Below are 20,279 nucleotides of genomic sequence, written 5' to 3'. Positions count from 1 at the left end.
ATCTGATAACATTGTTATCAACGGCCTGAACCCCCGCGACGTAAGGCTGCTTAATCCAAATTGAGAAAAAAAAGCACGAGTTTGAGGACAAAGCGTAGTACCTGCTGGCATCAGCTCATTTTTAACGTGAAAACCACGCCACTCTCGGCAGCCATAATTACGAAATAGTAAAGAAACTCGTTTATCTTAGAACCCACATTAACACAAACAACAGCATCAGGCTGAACAACTGGCAATTGATCAATGGCAAATGGAATTGAGAATTTTAAGTCCACTCGCGGCAAACGAAAAACAGCATTTGATGAGGCGGCTCTGAATATGTTCGCGAGAAAAGGTTTATGAATTTTTGGATTTTTGCGCGATGGTGAGGCACAGTACTGAATAGGTTTAAACAACGTGACATCAGGATGGACAAGGCGACAGCTCTTTCGATTATACCTTTTTCAAATCTCTTCAACACCAAGTTTCTCTGAAACCACCTTACCAACGCATAACTTTACTATATGATGCCATACGAAGTATGGACTATGAATAAAAGAAAAAATGAAAGGAAGGCAATTGAGATAAGGTTTACAACAACTAAGGCATGACGTGGGTGAATGCGTTTATAACACTTCAACCATCGTAGGAGTGCGGGTTCGATTCCCTCTCCCGGGAGAAAAGGCTTTGAAGAGATTTAAAAAAGTTATAATTGAAACAGCTGTCGCCTTGTCCGTCCTGATGTCACGTTGTTTAAAGTTTTCCCAAATTATTAAATAAATTAAAGCAATAGGGGTAATCCCCGCTTAAAAAAAACTCAGTACTGAATAAGATTTAATGATAGTGATAATAGTTCAGCGATTTATAACATAACGCGTATGCTGGCTAGCCCCTATAATGCGAATGGAAGATGATGCTCGAAAAGGCATTTAACGGAAGACGACTACAGAAGAAGAGCAAGCGAGCGGTCGCCATCGCTACAACAGCAACAAGTGGCCTTTATTCTGCTGCAGCAAGGCCCGGGTGGAAAACGATATTAATTCCTTTGGTGTTAACAATTGTTGCCAGCTATCAAAGATACGTTAGCGGTATCGCACAGAAGTCAACATGAGGATTTGTTAAATTAATTAGTTAAATAAATTTGTTTGCTTTCTAATGCCCAAAATCAGCAATATTTTAATTTACGGTAGTATCACATACAAAAATTTTGGTCTTGATTGTAAAAGGAGACGGCAAGACACTGGCATAGGGGTTGAAGTTAAGATTACGCTTTGAAGTTTTAGTGTATTAAAATGTTAATTAACGACGACCGTAACACAAAGAATCACAATTTTAATATTTACTTTAATTAAATTTATCAAAATTATTGTTGCACAAATATATGCAAATTTGCTTGAAATAAACAAATAAATCATATTTTATTATTCACCACAATACATTTCTTTGTTTCTCTTCCCATGGCATTGCCATTGTTTTCCCGCTCAGCAGTATCTTCTTCAGCTGAAATTTTGTATTTCGCTAGTACTCATAAAAAGTTTATATTTGTGTTGCGAATACATAAACCATTCATCATACCACACAATGTTTCTCTCTATAGAGGTTAACTCTAAAGAGTCATATTGATTGTGTATATCTTCTGGGACCCAATGCCTTTTGTGTAGTAGATACAGCAGGAAATTTACACTGGAAGAAAAGGACTGGTAAAATCAACCGGAATACGGGTTAATTCAACCGAAATTCTTGTCAATTTTTATCCATCGCAACAAGATGTTGAATCAACTGCGCACAAATCGTTGATTCGTAATTGACCGCTTTAGTAGTCAAATGAACAAAAAAAGTTGTTGCGACAGCTTTGTACGAAAGTACCTATGTTGCGGCATTTGCAAGGCAGATGAATTTTCACTGAGAACTTTTCATGGCAGAAATACACCCGGAATGCTTGCCGAACAGTGCCGGGGGGCGACCCCCCTTAGGAAAATTTTCTACTAATTGAAAAACCTTATTTCTAAAATTTTTATGTTGCTTTGCTCGGGGTGTGAAACCAGGGTCTTCGGTGTGGTAGGTGGAGCACGCTACCATCACACCATGGCGGCCGCCATATACATACGTAAATATGTGCATACATATAGTACACAGCGTACATATGTACAAAGTAGAGAGCGCAGTGAGCGTAAAATTCTCTTTGAAATTTGCTCATGTATTGACTGTTGAAATGACCAGTGAGATCAGTTGAGTTAACAAAAAAATCAGTTAGATTGATTAGGAATCTTTCAATTTTACAGAATTTTGTTAACTTAAGAGCGACAATTTCTCTTCTGTTGAAATGACTAAACTAATTTGTCCGCTTGACAAAGAACTCGGTCGAATTAACTATAATTCGATCAATTTCACCGAATCTCCGTTAAGTCAAGAACAACAGAACCGATTTGTTGATTTTACTAGCACCATTTCTTTCAGTGTACAGCAGTAGATATTCGGCAACTGTTGCAATAGCAAACAACGTATGTACATACAAATGTTTAAAGAAATGTTATATCTCTTGTGAGATTTGTACCATACATTCTCACATGCCCGCATAAAACCTTGTGTGTATGTTTATCTGCCTGTGAGATTTCTGTTGACCTAAGGTTAGCGAAAATAATATAACAATGATTTATCTGATTGGTCTCACAACTCCTCAGATAATATGGTTAAACAGTATAAGCAATATTGGTGGGTTTTCCGAAAGATTTAAAGTAGCTATCCCGATAGGAACTGATACCAAGAGCCTGTCAGTAAGGAACTGGGAGCTGTCGAAAAAGATCTCAAATTCTGATCATAGTATGGTCCTATTCGTAATAGACTGGGATAGTGAAACTAAAGTACTGCTCCAAAAATTCAAAACAAGCATCTCGGAGTCAACTCTGCAACGGGATGGCCAGTGATTGGCTGTGTTGAAATCAGACACACATCTTCATATAAAATAGATAGCCGCGTAAAGTGAAAAAAAGCTTTCAGTCAAGAAGCCGAAAAACCTTCCCGGCCTGGCGGGATAACAACCTTGGAGATGCCGATCCTCAGCGAGTGCCATTCAAAATGTGACTTTCAGGAGTATAGAACATTCATGCAAGAGCATAAGACCAGAGCAAGAATAAACTCCTGGCGAGAAAGTTGCGAACATATAGAGTCCATGCTAGCAAACGACTATTCAAATAAGCCTTTTTTCAAGTGCGCAGATGGAAAACGGGCAGGGTCATCAGCTTAAACCCTTAACATTCTTATAAATGCTCTTTTCCGAATGTCCCCGGAACGGTGTTGCAAATAACAAAAACGGTGCCGGAGGAAGCAAGTGAGGTACTAATAGGACAGTATCTGGGAGAAGATAAAGTTGTCTGGACAATAAATAGATTCTCGCCATATAGTCGGTATTTGCCCTATGCTGCAAAAGACTACAAAAGGCATAGTAAAGTAGCTAAAATAAATATTTTTCATTCGCAAAGCCACATTCCGTGCTCGTGGATGAAAAAAGTGTGGTTTTTATCCGGAGTCGGGATATAGGGGGTATGGGCTGGCCAAAGATTTCAGGCCAAAAAGTCCAACATCTTTCGTGTTAAAATTACTTGAGAAATTTCTTGATATGCAATAAGGGTGCGAATAGTGAAGATATCTTTTCTAAATAAACAACTCTGGCCGAAGGCGCTTTCGGCAACTCGATAGAATCCGATGTCAGTAGAAAAGGAGGAAGTAAGAAGGTCGTACAATGACGAATCTGGAACGTATTTAAGAGAAAAGCACCACCAACGGTAGTAGCTGCGCCTCTAACTAGCCCAAATGTAGTAGGAGAATGCAAGCAACTTCTACCTGCATTAGCCGACACTCCTGAAATATCAGTTGTTTCAGTGTCGAGTCATAGGGGAATCGAAAAAATGATATGGCTATTGAGCTGACAAGAAGTGAGAGAATAACCAGCAGTCCTAAGGACACGCAAAGGGGGGGGGGGAGGGGGAACTTGAAACTTTTATGTGTACAAAGCTCAGGAAAAGTGAAATAGTACAAGAAAGAGCACTACGAGCTGTGTAATTTTAAGAGCAACATGGCTAGGCTGCAATGAAAAATGGAACAAGAAGCTTACTAAGTAGATCAGGGGCCGTAACTACCAAAGAAACTTTCTGTGTAAATAAATCTCCTGCTTTAGATAAAATACGTCTAAGATCGCGGGTTTGAATCGAGCTCAAGGCCTAACAATAATTATTTTATCATTATTATTGTTATGATAAGTTTTTTTTTAATCTAAACGTTGCCGATGAAGGAATTTAGCAGTTCCCGAAATGGATCTATACAACGAGCTTTGGCAGTTGTCTAAATTTTTTCTTTTTTCTATTCTAATTTAATAAAATTTGCAATTAAGAAAAAACTTATCATAACAATAATAATGATAAAATAATTATTGTTAGGCCTTGAGCTCGATTCGAACCCGCGCTCCTACAAATCAGTAGGCCGATATAACAACAAAAATTGTTAACGTCTAAGATCTTTCAGAGACTATGTTCTGAAAACTCTGGAAGATAATCTGAAATAGGATGCCAAACACTTCTGTTAAACTTGTGCGGTATCATAACGGCTTTTCATAAGGTGCTAGGGAAATCTGGGCCACAGCAGTTATACCTACCTTCATAGTGTATATATCCCGTGATAAGCAGGAGCACCTAACGTTTTTTTTTTTTTTTGGGAATTGAGGACTTTCGTAACAGTCCATATCAAAATAAAATAAGCTATTCTCACGACCGAAGAACTCTAGATGGGTCAAGTGTCTGAGAATTTGATTGGACAGGAAACTCCCCTAGATCGCAAATTTGGAGAATTGCGCTAAGAGGCATCGAATGACTCCGGTAAAAGTTGGGGACTCCCACCAAAGGGTAATACAATGGTTTTATGAAGTGAAAGTCAAACTGATCTTGCTAAATAGTACTGAGGTCTGGTGGGACGCACTTAGAGGGTTTTACCATAATGTTAGTGTTAGTACAACGATCAGCACGGTCACTGATCAGGCTTCTTGCCATAGGCTATGGGCTTTCTTATCAAGGGCGATCCAGCATTCTTACAAACCTTGACTTTATCTGAGACAAGAAAGCTTATTGCGTGACAACAACTGCCCCAGTACAAGCATCACAATGCTCATCCATTTAACAAATGAGTGGATAAGGGAATGAATATGGGGCAATGATTAACTAGTTCACGGATGGATCGAAGATGGATAAGAAGGTTGAATGGATTTCTGTCAATAGTGCGATGTAAGTCGTATGTTTAAGCTGCGTAATCACTGCAGCATCTTTTAAGCGAGGCTACCGCACAAAGGATGCGAAGGTATTTCGGTTAGAGCCCTAAGATCAGCTGTGGTGCGATCTAATGTACTATATTTAAATATTACTATCTTCTGGGTTCCTAGACATAGCAATATACCTGACAACTGTAACGTGAACCTCCTACCGCGCATGGGTACAACTGAATCGAATATAGATGGCTCTAGGGAATACGGTACCCCTAGCCAACTGTGGCCTCTTCATAAACATATAGATCTTCAGGCATCTTAGCAAACGCGGCGGTAGCTGTTGCAGAGTAGTGGGATCCTTTTGGCCTGAAATTATTGGGTTCACTAAGGCTCATCTTCCGATGGTGAGTCCATACGGTATATCTATATACACTGGAAAACTCCTCTTGCTGCAACTGCATGGAGGAGGAATAACGACTTGGAATTATGGAGACACTTTATCCTTGAATGTCCAGCAGTTTCCATACGCGAAACTATTTCCGTCTTGGCTCACTATGGCTAATTCAGGGTCAAGATCGATCTAATACGAAGCAACGTCGTTGCCACGCAACGGTTCTCTAAATAGTTATAACTTACCTAACTGTTATCTTATGGGGTTACACAATGGACCATCATGCTGTCCAGGTGACCTTCCCCTACCGGAGAAACTAATCTAACTTATAAATCTTCGATAGAATATTATTAGTCTCAGTGAAGGAGGAGGTTTCACTTACAATTTTTTTACTTTTTCTATTAAAAAATTGTGTTCCTCTGAAAAACTTAGCCAGTATTTTAGGAAGTCATGAGTGAAATGAAGCTTTGCTTGAAAATTTAGCTTTGTCAGCATTTTTTTTTTGCATTTTCAGCATTTCAGTGGAAAAGTCGAAAATACACAAAAAATTTAGCAGCAAATACAAGCTTCTGGTGCACTAATGCGTATAAAAACTTACAAATGTATACATGTGTATGTTCCAGTACAAATACATGCACGAACAAACAATTGAAACGCTACATATTTTTATACTCAGCGTGCTTTGCACACAGATTATATTAACTTTGATTGGATAACGGTTGGTTGTACAGGTATAAAGGAATCAAGATAGATATAGACTTCCATATATCAAATTCATTAGTATCGAAAAAAAATTTGATTTAGGTCTGTCCGTCCGTCCGTCCGTCTGTCCGTTAACACGATAACTTGAATAAATTTTGAGGTATCGTGATGAAATTTTGTATGTAGGTTCCCGGGCCTTAATCTCAGATCGTTATTTAAAATGAACGATATCGGACTATAACCACGCCCACTTTTTCGATATCGAAAATTTCGAAAAACCGAAAAAGTGCAATAATTCATTACCAAAGACAGATAAAGCGATGAAATTTGGTAGGTGAGTTGAACTTATGACGCAGAATAGAAGCTTAGTAAAATTTTGGACAATGGGCGTGACACCGCCCACTTTTAAAAGAAGGTAATTTAAAAGTTTTGCAAGCTGTATTTTGGCAGTCGTTGAAGATATCATGATGAAATTTGGCAGGAACGTTACTCCTATTACTATATGTGTGCTTAATAAAAATTAGCAAAATCTGATCCCACTTTTTAAATAAAAATTTTTAAAAGTCAAATTTTAACAAAAAATCTTTACAGTATATAAGTAAATTATGTCAACATTCAACTCCAGTGTGCAACAAAATACAAAAATAAAAGAAACTTTCAAAATGGGTGTGGCTCCGCCCTTTTTCATTTAATTTGTCTAAAATACTTTTAATGCCGAACAAAAATTTACCAATCGCTGTGAAATTTGGTAGAGACATAGATTATATGACGGTAACTCTTTTCCGTGAAAATGGGCGAAATCGGTTGAAGCCACGCCCAGTTTTTATACACAGTCGACCGTCTGTCCTTCCGCTCGGTCCTTAATAAGATAACTTGAGCAAAAACCGATATATCTTTACTAAACTTAGTTCACGTACTTATCTGAACTCACTTTCTCTTGGTATAAAAGTGGCCGAAATCCGACTGCGACCACGCCCACTTTTTCGATATCGAAAATTACGAAACATGAAAAAAATGCCATAATTCTATGCCAAGTACGAAAAAAGGGATGAAATATGGTAATTGTATTGGCTTTTTGACTTAAGAAAAAACTTTGGAAAAAGGGTGTGACACCTACCATATTAAGTAGAAGAAAATGAAAAAGTTCTGCAGGGCGAAATCAAAAGCCCTTGGACCCTTGGAATCCTGGCAGGAATACTGTTCGTGGTATTACATTTATAAATATATTAGCGGTACCCGGCAGATGATGTTCTGGGTCCCCCTGGTCCACATTTAGGTCGATATCTGGAAAACACCTTCACATATACAACTAAGGGCCACTCCCTTTTAAAACCCTCATTAATACCTTTAATTTGATACCCATATCGTACAAACACATTATAGAGTCACCCCTGATTCACCTTTATGGCGATATCTGGAAAAGGCGTCCACCTATACAACTAAGGCCCACTCCCTTTTAAAATACTCTTTAATACCTTACATTTGATACCCATGTCATATAAACACATTCCAGGATTACCATAGGTTCATTTTCCTACATGGTGATTTTCCCTCATTTTGTCTCCAAAGCTTTCAGCTGAGTATGTAATGTTCGGTTACACCCGAACTTAGCATTGTTCTTTATTTAATTTGGCTGAAAACTCAGTTAGTTGCATTTAACTTAAAAATTGTTTCTGGACGTGCTAAGCAATGCATGTTTCAGTTTGTATGTACATATGTAGGTGACTTAGCTATATTTATAGCGATATATGTACGTAAATAAGTAAATGTGTTCCAAAATTTAGTTTTCTGAAACACGAAGTTTGCTTGTAAAATCCTCTCTTATGATCTGTCAGCAACACATTTGTGAAGAAATCTTAACCCCAATATTTCCTAATTAAAATCCGAAGCATCTGCTAAATATTGCTGGTACTTTTCTTAAGTATTTGCCTAAGTTTCTATGTACAAATGTGTTTGTGTGTATGAAAATGTTTTTAGTTCAGCAGAAACCAAAATAAAATTTCAAGCATTTTTATTTCTATGCAACTTTTCAGAGACTTTTCAAATTGTTCGAATTAAAGCAGCGTAAAAATAACTAATTTTCTGCATTCTTACATGTTCTAAATGTTTGACTTCTGCAAGCACATAAAACATAAATAGCTAAATGTTAGTATATTGGCAAAATAAATAGCTTGGGAAATGCTACTTTGCCAATTAGAAACGAAAACTTTTGATATCTAAATTTTGTGAATGCGTTAAAGTTGCTCATACGCCCTGGTGTTCCCTCGATTGGTGTCAAATAAGTAAATGATGCGCTTTAAATATGCCAAATCCTTCAGTCTAGTTTTCTTGTTTTAGTCATAAGTTTTTTGCTATCGGTTTTTGGGTGTAGATCACAAAAGTGCTGCTGAAGCAACGATTGTTAAAGAAAAAAAGCTTGGTAAATCGGACATAAAAGAAATTGTCCAATGATTTCTGCTGTGTAAACATTTTTTCTCAAGATAGAGGGAAATCAAGCATGTAATTTTTTAAGTGTAGATTGTAAATTGTAGGCAACGGATGGAGTGAGGGAACATACACCAAATTACTTAGAGCGAACAATGGGCATACTGAATGGACACTGCCTTCTGGAATCACATGCTTATAAATTAGGTCTCGTCAGTAACAGCAAGTGTAGGAAGTGTGAGCTGCAGGAAGAAAGAGTTGAGCACGTTCTGTGTTCGTGTCCTGCGCTCGCCAGGTCAAGATTCCAGCTATTAGAAGCGGCAGAGTTGGCAAATCTCGAGGCAGCAATTAAGCTGGATCCTAGAAAGCTGCTAGTTTTGCCAAGAGGGCGGAGTTATTATATAACATATGTTCTGGCATCTGATTGGGGTTCTTCCGTTTGATCGACAAACAAATTCTGGTAATACTATGGACACATTCAATCTATGTGAGGTCTTTATTGACCGGCCAGTTCAACCTAACCTAACCTACAGTTATGTCATAGACTCCAATTGAAGTATTATCTGTATCTGTTTTACAACAAAATGGTGAGTAGTCGATAACATATCGATAGCACGCATAAAACAATAAAATAACACTCCAATAATGAATCGATAACTTTTCGAACGAAAAATCGATAACTTTTTTCATATCAAACTTTTAACAAGCCCATAACCAATTTTCAATATTGCCATCCATTTGGTAACTTTTCGTTAACTCGATAATTTTTTGACAATGTATCGTATGTATGCTGTATTTTTTCAACAAATAATAGAAAAATTTTCGATAATAAATCCGTAACATTTCGAAAACATATCCACTACTTTTTATAGCTTTTCTTTAATAAACCAATAACTCGTCGATAAGAAATCGGTATTTTATTGATCGTTTTTGATATCGATACCAAAAATAATAACACTTCGATAACAAACTGCCACCCCTGTCTATTACTGACCGAAATACAAGCTGATAACTTGTTGATAAGAAATTGATTACTCGCCCATAACCCATCGTCCTGTTTCGATACCGATGCCTGGATTTACCCATATCGTGAGCAGCGATGCTTGCACATCAAAAAACTTTCTCGCCAAATTAAGTCAAATTTAAATTTTGGTTCTAATTTGTATGTGAGTTTAAGCCAGAAGTGGAGAGCATGTGGTGGAGAAAACATATAAAAGGATTCCCTAAAGGTCTGTAGGCGAATTGGATGGCAAGCTCCAGCGACAATTTTAAAAAGAAAAAAATGGTGTTATTTATCTCCGTGGATATTGAGGCCGAGCTGCTTTTCCAATTGGTATCGTGTTCTTTTCAATTTTTACTACAAACTGGTGGAACGGGACCTATGTAATGTACATGCTTTATGCCCCCTTCGAAAGGCATCTGCAAGGCAAGATGACATTTCAGTGAGAAGCTGTGCACGACAGAAATGCATTTGGAGTGTTTGCCAAAACATTTCTCAACTGAAAAAAATTTTCGAACTTGCTTTGCCCGGGACTTGAACCCAGGGTCTTCGGTGCTGTAGGTGGAGTACGCTACCACGACGGCCGCCAACAACATAATAATACTCTAATAAAAAATCAATCACAAATTGATAACCGGTAAGATGTTTTTACAGTTTTCTGATAAAATAAAGTCAAACTCAAATTTAATAACGAATTTGTGAATTATTGAAAGTAATTTATTTCTGATTGTCATTTGTTACATTGACATAAGTTTCGCAGCACCAAGCAAAACCGACTAGATTTTTCACTTTATTAGGCATTCAATAAAGCAATAATGAGATAATTAAGAATTTGTTTTTTGTATGGAAGATTGAGTTCAATACGGTCTTTAATGTAGAAAGCTTTACTAAATATTTCATTAAGCCTCTGTGTGAAATTGGCATAATGATATTCAAAGGTAAGTCTAAATACGAACATCAGACAAAGACAAAAGAGCGCATGCATAGTAATTGGCAAAATTTAAGTCAAATATTGACCGGCCAGTTCAACATAATAGACAATGACATGTAATTGCACTAAAAACGTTCACTTACATACCGACAATTAATCATAAGTACATATTGAGACATTTATACTTGACTGAAAGCTTATTTTCACCATTAATTATTATTCAGTCTAGAAAATCTCCAGCAGCGTAGAGCAGGGCTGGTGAAGAAAAGAGCTAAATTACTATAATTATCAAACAAAGTTACCACCTGCTTGCCTGGTTGTTGGCTTAATTAAGTGACAACGTAGTAGGTAGGTAGACAATACGGCACCCAACGGAAAGTCGTGTAAATAGCAAAAGCAAATCCTCTTGGGGCGGCAAAGTATCAATACTCGCCTAAACACGTACACAGTTAAGTACAGGAAAACTGTGACAGGTAATTCAAGGTATATAATTTCGTGGAAAATGTTTCGCAGATAGTTAGGAAATTTAGTAGTAAAATCACAAAATGACATATATATGTATAATTTCTAGCGTTGCTGGTATATAAATTATTAAACGGGTTATAGATTTGTCAGCGATTTTATATTGAATTTCTAACCGTATCAAATTCATAAATATCGATGACATTTCAATAATAACTTTGGTAACACTCCGATAAGAACTGTTCGTTAATAAATCGATAGTTTTTCGATAACAAATATATGAGTTGCCGATAAAGACCAATAACCTTATCTATGGGTAGCAAGTTTGTAACATCCTATAACTCCCGTTTACCTCGTCATAACACACTGGCAAGAAATCGATAGCTAGTCGATCAGAATTGTATTAAACGTCCAAATCCCGTTTATAACAAACCGGAAACTAATCGATGACAAATCGTTAGCACAATCTATAGAAATCTGCTTCTGTTTTCACTTCTAATCTTTCCTTTCCTACCATCCCACCGTATCTTGTTTCCACATTACGCTACATTGTACGGACTACACCACTTACGCGTACACCATATATTCCCCAACATAGCATAACACTTCCATGAACTATGTTTACGTTTAGATTTGCCTAACATTTTTGATTGCGCCATACCGCGAGCAAAAGGGTTTTGAGATCAAAAAATTTTCTCCATGTTGGTACATACAAAATAAATGCTACGTACTCCTAATGAAGCTAATAGTCATTAGCGAAACGTTGGCTTCTAATAATAGTTTAAAAAATGAATAAAATAGCGGTGCGCTACCAAGTGACGTCTCGCCATGATCAAAGGAAGGTAATTTTTCTTAACGACTATCAGCAAATATGGGATGTCATAAAGGGAAGAAAAACGAGAATAAGACGTTCTTGCACAACAAATCGGGTAAGCCATATGAGTATCGCCCCTATTTTGATAGTGAAATTAGGTTCACCGACTTCAACGCTATGCTGGATACGGAATGAATTCTTGGTCACAGTAAGAAAATTACAGGAAGCTTCATGAATATAGCAACATTGCTAGCGCATGAGTGTAGATAAAATATGCAGGTACACTTACGCAAAAAATACTAGTTCCACTCTGAGAAAAACGTTAATGTTTTTTTTGCTCTCTGATTACTTTCTGAATTTTGACTTAAGAAATTTAATTTCTGAATTTTTTTTTTGAGCCATCTGGTAAGTTCCTGGAACACAGCAACATCGAAAGAAGGCGTTATATCCAATCGAATTATGGATGTATTATCTATAATAGCACCAAATTCAGTGAAGGCCGAACAAATAATTCTATCGAAGTGTGGCACAACGTCATTCGAAGTGCGTTTGGGACACACCCTAACATATTTAATTTCATAAATAAAATAAAAAACGAACAGTAATAACAGAAATAAAATCGCTGCATTTTTCAGCTGTAGGCGAGCAATATCGAAAACACAAGAAAAATATAAGCGAGCTTTTGTTTAGTATTTTAAATTAATTTGTTGTTGTTGTTGTATTAACGATAAAGACACTTCCCGAAGGCTTTGGGGAGTGTTATCGATGTTGATGGTCCTTTGCCGGATATAGGTTGGTACCTTCCGGTAACAAATCACCATTAAGGTACTAGCCCAAGCATCTCGGGAACGATTATTATGACCACATTAAACCCTCTAGGCTCTTCCGTCCTCCCACCCCATGGTTCCATGAGGAACTTGGGGTCGCCAGAGCCCCGCCTGCTAAATATGTGACAATTGGGATGCGGAAGCTTTGGAGCTATAAAGCCTATTCCTATTATCAACCGCTTGAATCCCTGTAAATTCATTCGAAAAAGATAAACGCGAAAACGTTTTAATTAATTATATGCTTGCAGACACTTCAAAATTTTACATCGTGCTACTTTTTATTTATATTTTTACTAATATTAGCAAAACTAAGGGGTGCTGCTATCTCTAAGCCGATGCTAGACAGTGATATCATGCACATCCATAGATCAATCATTATGTATCTACATAAACAAAACAATAATTGCGTCTACACATATGTACCATGTACGTATACGAGCAGCGGAGAATCAATGTACAAACACATGCATATATCTGTGATACTTCTGAAAGTATGCAATGAGAGAAGCTATAAAAGCGTGAAATTGTAGTTACAGCTGAGAAGTTTGAGAGCTGATGGCATCTAGTAGATTCTGGAAATGGAAGCGCCTAGAAGATGCGATCGTTGAAATCAGAGAGTATAAAAGGCAATAAATGTAGAGGCGCTGGAATTCAGTTTGATTTGAGCTATCAAGCAGTTTCGATTAAGACGCTATCTAGCGAGCCATAGTAGTATTGTTTTGAAAGTCAGTTTCATTTAAGATATCAGTTTCGATATTAAGCCAGCTAGTTGCAAAGTATAAGTGTTATTGTGAAGTACTTTAATAAAGGCAATTTTTCCATTATTCAATATTCGAGTTATTTATTCAACAGTTTAGTGATTCGAACTTAGCAGAAGGGCAAATAAGTGGATTTGCAAGTAAAGTCGTTACAATATGTACAAAATACCTTCCAAATAAATAAACGAGAGCAATTTTATGTTTTTTCTGTCGTCTGATTACTTTCTGAATTTTGATTCCTGAAATTTGACTTCTGAGACTTCGCTTCTGAATTTTGACCTCCGAATTCTGTCTTTCTGAAAAAAGGGTTCTGACTAATGTTTTCTGAAAAAATGTGTTTCTGTGTTTGTTTTCTGAATTTATGGGGGCACCCCTTACTACAAGTTTGTTAGTGTAAAAAAAAGATGCCTACTCTTTAGAAGCATATATGTAGGTGAAAAAGGATTTTAAACCCCCTAATGTTTGCATATGAGGTTTTTTTAAAGAAAAGATATTGTTCAGGTCATCCCAAAAGAGAGGCAATAGAAATTTGGCCTTTTATTTTTATGTCTCATAGTGCCTCATCGCGGCATTCATACTTCTATGCAAACCGTATGGGGGAACTGTCAAGTTTTGTTAGAAATTGTGCCAGGGCTCTATGCTTTAGTAGCCAAAAACCACAAACTTGGTGAATAAAGGAATAGCAACAAACAGCAATACCTAGAGACCAATTGCAAAGCGGGCAGCGGGACATTTATATGGCTGCTGACTGGTTAAAACCATCTGCCTTTACACTAGTATGAAGTATGAATGTTGAAGATTTCGAGTTCAATACTCAGCTCGAAAAAAGCTTGCTGATGAAGAAGTGAAATTCAGAAACATGTCCTTGTAACCATCACCGTTTGTAAACTTTGTAATTTTTCTCTAATATCAATAACAAACTTTTAAGTTAACTCATTTAGTAGTTAATCGAGCTTCAAGGTTATCCTTTCCCATACAATTTCTATGAAACAGCTAATGTGGCGATAAGGTTCTTTTAAACATTATAATAAAAAGGTGACCTTTTTACAGGCATTTTGGATGTCCTAAACAATATTTTCACCATATCAATGCGAAAAACACTTTTTTTTTTCGGCCTATCGCGATTTCACATACAATTTGAGGTAGAACTTGAATAACTACTGAATGAGCAAATTGAGCAAAAGATCTTCCAAGACCAATTTTGTTGACTACTAAATTTCTCATAAGAATATGTAGAGTGTTGATTTCGCTACAAAATGTAATAGCCAGGTACACAATTATAAAAATAAACAAAGTCCCATAAAATCTGTATGGGGAAACTTAAGCCGCATTGGGGCACCTCTTAACAATTAAACAGAAAACTAAACTTTTGATAGGCTATATGTTCCGATATCCTTAGCATTATTTTCAATTTACCAAAAGCGATAAAATATTTTTTTTTTTGCCGACCCTAATGCATATATCATATCTATATAGTATACATTTTTTGTAAGGATATGTCTATTTAGATAACGTGTGTAATTACTCACATTAGTAAAGTTGTACAGCTAAATCAGTACCGTAAAGAAAATACTCATACGTATACGAAATATACTGAGATTTGAATGTGACATAAAAAGATTAATGCATTTGCGAAAAGTGCTAAGTGTCCAGTGGAAAATAAGAGCATCTGTTAAATGAGCGACTTACCTATAAAAGATAAGAAAAAGAGAAAATAATTAATATTTAATGTTACAGAAAATTTCTTAAAGATTCAAAAAGTATATTAAAATGAATAAAAGAAGCTGTGCAAAGGTGTTAATATGTTTATTAATATTGTTACGAATGTTAGCAACACTAAGGGGTACTGCCATCTCTATGCCGATGCTAAACAGTGACGTGAATGCACATCAATAATTTAATCATTTTGTCTACACCTATGTACGTACACGCAGCGGAGAAGGGATGCACAAACACATGCAGATATCTTATCTGAGATGCTCCTAAAGGTATGCAATTATAATTGTGGAAGTGTCGCTCACACATACAAGCGCATGGGGTATGAGAGAAGCTATAAAAATTATACATCTGTAGTTGTAGCTGAGAAATTTATAACTAACTAGTAAGTTCTGAAATTAGAAATGCCTAGAAATATGCAACGAGGAAATCAGACAGTATAATAAGGCGACAACAGTAGAGGCGAGAATCAGTTTCATTTAAGCTATCAGTCAGTTTGGTTATTAATCAAGCTAGTTGCAAAGTATAAGTGTTATTGTGAAGTATTTTAATAAAGGCCATTTTTCCATTATTCAATATTGGAGTTATTTATTCAACAGTTTAGTGATTCGAACTTAGCAGAAGGTTGTAAATAAGGGAAATTGCAAGTAAATTCGTGGGGAAGTCCGCCAAACTTTGTTTTTTTTGGAGAAAAAAAATTTTTTTTTTGAAATATGGTATCACGCAAATATCTCTAATTGGAGCTATAGTGCATCGCCGTTACTCGTCCTACATAATACCTTAAAAAGATATAGACAAAAGATCGAGCAAAATATATATAAAACGAGGTCGCAATGTTAAATATACATTTATTTCAACACTTCTGTACCGACTATATCGAAATATTAAAAAAATATGGAGATATATGCAGCTGTTAGCTATGTAAAATTTTTTTGATACACGAGACCCCGTTTTGTAGATATCGGTAAAAATATAAAACCGAATAACCGCCAAATATTTTTTACTGCAAAGTTTGCAACACATTTAGTTTAACACCTTTCTACCGATTCTTTTGAAACTTTAAAAACATATAGATATGTGAACGAAGTATGTTTAGGTAAAAAAGTTTTAATGCCGGAGATCCGGTTTTGGAGATATTGATAAAAATATAAACCCGGAAAACCTTAAATTTTTTTACTTATTTATTTATTTATTATTTAAAGTCGACGACAAACTATGGTCGACTGCATAATATAAAAGATAAATAAATATACAACTCAAAAGATAAAATTTAAGATATATCGAGATTTCAACAATGTTATATTACAAACAAAGAAATATTAATGAACATTACTCTTTAATTTCAGAATATAATAATAATAAGAAATATGAGCAGAAATAAGATCTTATGCCGAAATCTTATACTGGCGGAATGCATCAGATTCCGCTCAGCATGATTTCGGAATGCAGTGGATTCCAATCTCCCTGTTGGAATGCAACAAGATTCCAATCAGCATGTTATGGGAATCCGGCAGTGCTAAGAGTAGTGTAATAAGGATACGCCATCACAAGGCATAAAAAAGTAACATGACCTGTGTTGTTGGAATGCACCAGATTCCAATCAGCTCGATGCCTGACCCATAAGATTATACTGCCGGAATGCATACGATTCCGGTCAGTGACTCATAAAAAAGCATGCTTTTTACGTTGCTGGAATGCACCAGATTCCAATCAACACAGTACTGTCTTGTTCCTTCTTAATGATACATGTTGATAAATGTTCCTACATCCTTAAGCGAGATATTTCCTGTTTTTTATCGAAGGAATAAAATGCCGGCAAATTAAATTAGCTTGTATCTCTTAAATTAGATAGGCAAGTATTGCATTACGTATAGTGGCAAAAGTACATTCAAGACTGATGCAGCTATACAAGTCATTGTAGTGCGCGCACCAGATAAGAAGAGGATTATTTTTAGCAAAGTTTCGTCGACAAAGGGGTAAATAGAAAGGAACGAAGTGTCTGGATACTCTAGGGAGAACCGCAAAAAACAAGCGGCTGAGGAGGTCCGCGGAATCAATTTCTCCAATAATGAGCTTATGGATGAACAATACCCCCAGTAATATTCTCCGATTTTCCAGAGTGGGTAAGTTGATAAGAAGAAGTCTACTTCTGTATGGAGGAAGGTGGAGACTTGAGTCCCAATTAAGGCCGCGCAATGCAAATATCAAAAATTGCTTTTGTACTGACTCAAGACGCTTTATATGCTTTTGAGAAACAGGGGACCAAACGCATGAGCAATACTCGAGTATTGAACGAACCAGCGATGTGTAAAGAACCTTAGTGAGGTACGGATCATCGAACTCTTTAGCCCATCTTTTAACAAATCCAAGTAAACCCAACGCTTTGTTGGCTATAGATGAAATATGCACGTTAAAATTCAATTTCGGATCAAAAAGGACACCTAGATCATTTGCAATAGATATACGCTCCAAAGGCGTACCATCTATTACATAAGATTTCAATGCTGGCTTCACTCGGTAAAATGTCATATGCTTACATTTAGAGCAATTTAAAGCTAGTAAATTTGTTGTGCACCAACATTGGAACGAGTCCAAGTCGGCCTGAAGAAGATCCAAGGAACTCAAATCGGTAGAACAATAAGTGTAGCAAAGTCTTACATCATCCGCATACATTATAGTATGGGAATATAATATTGTCTGTGGAAATTAATGAAAAGGGCAAAGAGCACTTGAACAGGACTTTTTGGGTCCGGTTAGAAAGATAGCTTTTCAGCCACAATAATAGGTAAAACGGAAAGCCCAGTAAATCTAGCGTATGAATAAGCAACTCATGGTTGACGGTATCAAATGCTTTGCTGAAGTCCGTGTAGATGACATCCGTTTGCTTGTTCGCTAAAAATCCTTCCATAACTATAGAGGTGAATACAAGCAAATTTGTAGTGGTTGACCTTTGACGAATAAAACCGTGTTGGCATGGAGATAAAAGACTAGAACACTGATATTGGAGTTGACTGGTAACAATCTGTTCAAAGACTTTAGAAATGACTGAAAGTTTAGCAATACCCCTGTAGTTTCAACTTTTGACCTACTACCTTTTTTATGCAGGGGTATATTAAAAGACTGTTTCCAAAGTGCCGGGAATGACGAAGATCCCAGAGATACTCAAATAATTTTAAAATAGGCTCAATATTACCATCAATAGCAGGATTCCTAATGTAATTCGAGCTATCTAAGCGATAGGGATATTGACCGGAATGAAAACCACTGGATGAATACGTGGACTTAAAGAACTCAGAAGATAGTTCAGCAACTTCGTCATCAGTGCAAGCTTTTTTACCTCCAAAGGTTAACGAGGAAGGATACCCAGAAGTTCGCCGCTTTGAATTTACGAAACTGTAAAACTTTTTTGGATTTCTAAAAAATTGGGCTTTACAACAACTCAAGTAATTTTTATAACAAAGCTGATTAAGACGGTGAAATTTAGAACGAGCTATTAGATATTTAGAGAGGTCTGCAGATACTCCATATTTCTTGAATCTCTTATAAAGCCTAGATTTAATGTTATTAAGTCTGATAAGTTGCCTTGAAAACCAAGGGGGCTTATTCGAACATAGCGTATAGCGAGTAGGAATGCAGGTATCAAAGAAGCCATCAAGCGTACTGTAAAATATAGAGATAGCCGAATCGACATCAGTGCAAGCATAGAGATCCGACCAATCATGGGAAGCCAACAAATCATTGAGCATAATGAAATTCGCTTTGTAGAAGCATCTAGATCGGGGACGAGACTGTACTTGAATCCTACGGGGTAGGCTGATATCAAGTGATATCTCTAGCGTAGGGTGAAGAGGGTCTTCTGGAAGGGATAAAGGTGGTATTTGCGTAAGGGCAGTACCCAGCGAGCCATCAACAAATACTAAATCCAGCATTTTATTTCCACTATTTGGAACATTGTTAATCTGTAAAAGAGATGAGTCTAACAAGCAATTGAGAAACTCATGTTGAGCAGTGGGAGTTAAAAAGTTTGAATCACTTATATTAACCCAACTAACTGTTGGCAAGTTAAAGTCACCAACAACAACAAGTCGATCGTTATCTCCCAACTGCGAATGCAAATCACAGATGGCCGAGCTATGACTAGCATAAACATCCATATCCGAACGAGGTGGTATATACGAACAGCAAACAATTACGCTATAGCTACCGAATGAAAGCCTAACTGCTATGAATTCGATATGAGAGATATTGTCCAGCGAAATCAACTCAGATGATAGGTTAGATTCAACAGCAATAAGGACACCTCCCGCTTTAGAGATGCGATCACGCCGACAAACAGCATATTTATTTGAAAAAACCTCAGAATTGTAATTATAAGGCTTTAGCCAGGTCTCCGTAAAAGCTACAACTTGTGCAGAAAAGTTGAAAGAATTAAGGGAGAATGGAACAAGTTTTGATCGTAAACCACGAACATTTTGGTAATTAATGAGAAGACGGGACAGATCAGCAATTACCTTTGTGTTGTTATTACTGTGTTAGTCATACCGTTTTTTGGCTGTAATAAAACAGGTTCGGCCCTCGCCTTTCTTGTGAACAAGTGAACCACAGTATGCTTAGGCCAAAAAGAGGAATCAAGTACCTTATCGAAATATTCATCTGAAAGGGATATTTGAAATGAGGAGATGTCTCTCTATATTTAAAGTTAAATTTATACACATTGATGTTACTAGTGGGTGCAACACCAAGTTTAGAGCAAACGTAATGAGCAATGTCATTTTCGGTAAGCGAGGCGTGTAATCGGGACACAAATACAGCCCTACGAGGTGGCACGGCAGTCACCTGCAAAGGAGTAGCGGATAGCGCACCAGAGAGCTGGGAAGGTGCGGCCGTTATAGAACAGTTGACAGAAAACGCATTACTTGACCTAGCGTTGGTTATCGAGCTCGTCAAATAAGTACTATTTTTTTCAGGTACACTTGCATCGCTAGCAACAACCCCAGTATCGGTAACTGTTATTGTTGGAGCTAAAG

The 20,279-nt window shown here is 36.8% G+C and overlaps 2 protein-coding genes across 9 annotated transcripts in view; both read right to left on the bottom strand.

Annotated features, from left to right (window-relative positions):
• The window catches only part of dnc (phosphodiesterase dunce), a 731,124-nt gene that overhangs the window by 477,367 nt on the left and 233,478 nt on the right, over nucleotides 1-20,279 (bottom strand). The gene's annotated exons all lie outside the window — the stretch shown is intronic.
• Nucleotides 15,070-20,279, bottom strand: part of LOC137250804 (3',5'-cyclic-AMP phosphodiesterase-like) — an 801,094-nt gene continuing 795,884 nt past the window's right edge. Inside the window, exon 6 of the mRNA XM_067784344.1 lies at nucleotides 15,070-15,225. Coding sequence (XP_067640445.1) covers nucleotides 15,222-15,225 — 4 coding nt within the window. The 3' untranslated portion in view covers nucleotides 15,070-15,221. The remainder of the gene's footprint in view (nucleotides 15,226-20,279) is intronic.

Source organism: Eurosta solidaginis, chromosome 4 (assembly GCF_040869045.1).
Source record: "Eurosta solidaginis isolate ZX-2024a chromosome 4, ASM4086904v1, whole genome shotgun sequence".
Taxonomy (NCBI): Eukaryota; Metazoa; Arthropoda; class Insecta; order Diptera; family Tephritidae; genus Eurosta; species Eurosta solidaginis.
Note: the sequence above shows the minus strand (reverse complement) of the source record. Positions and strands in the feature narration are given on the sequence as shown.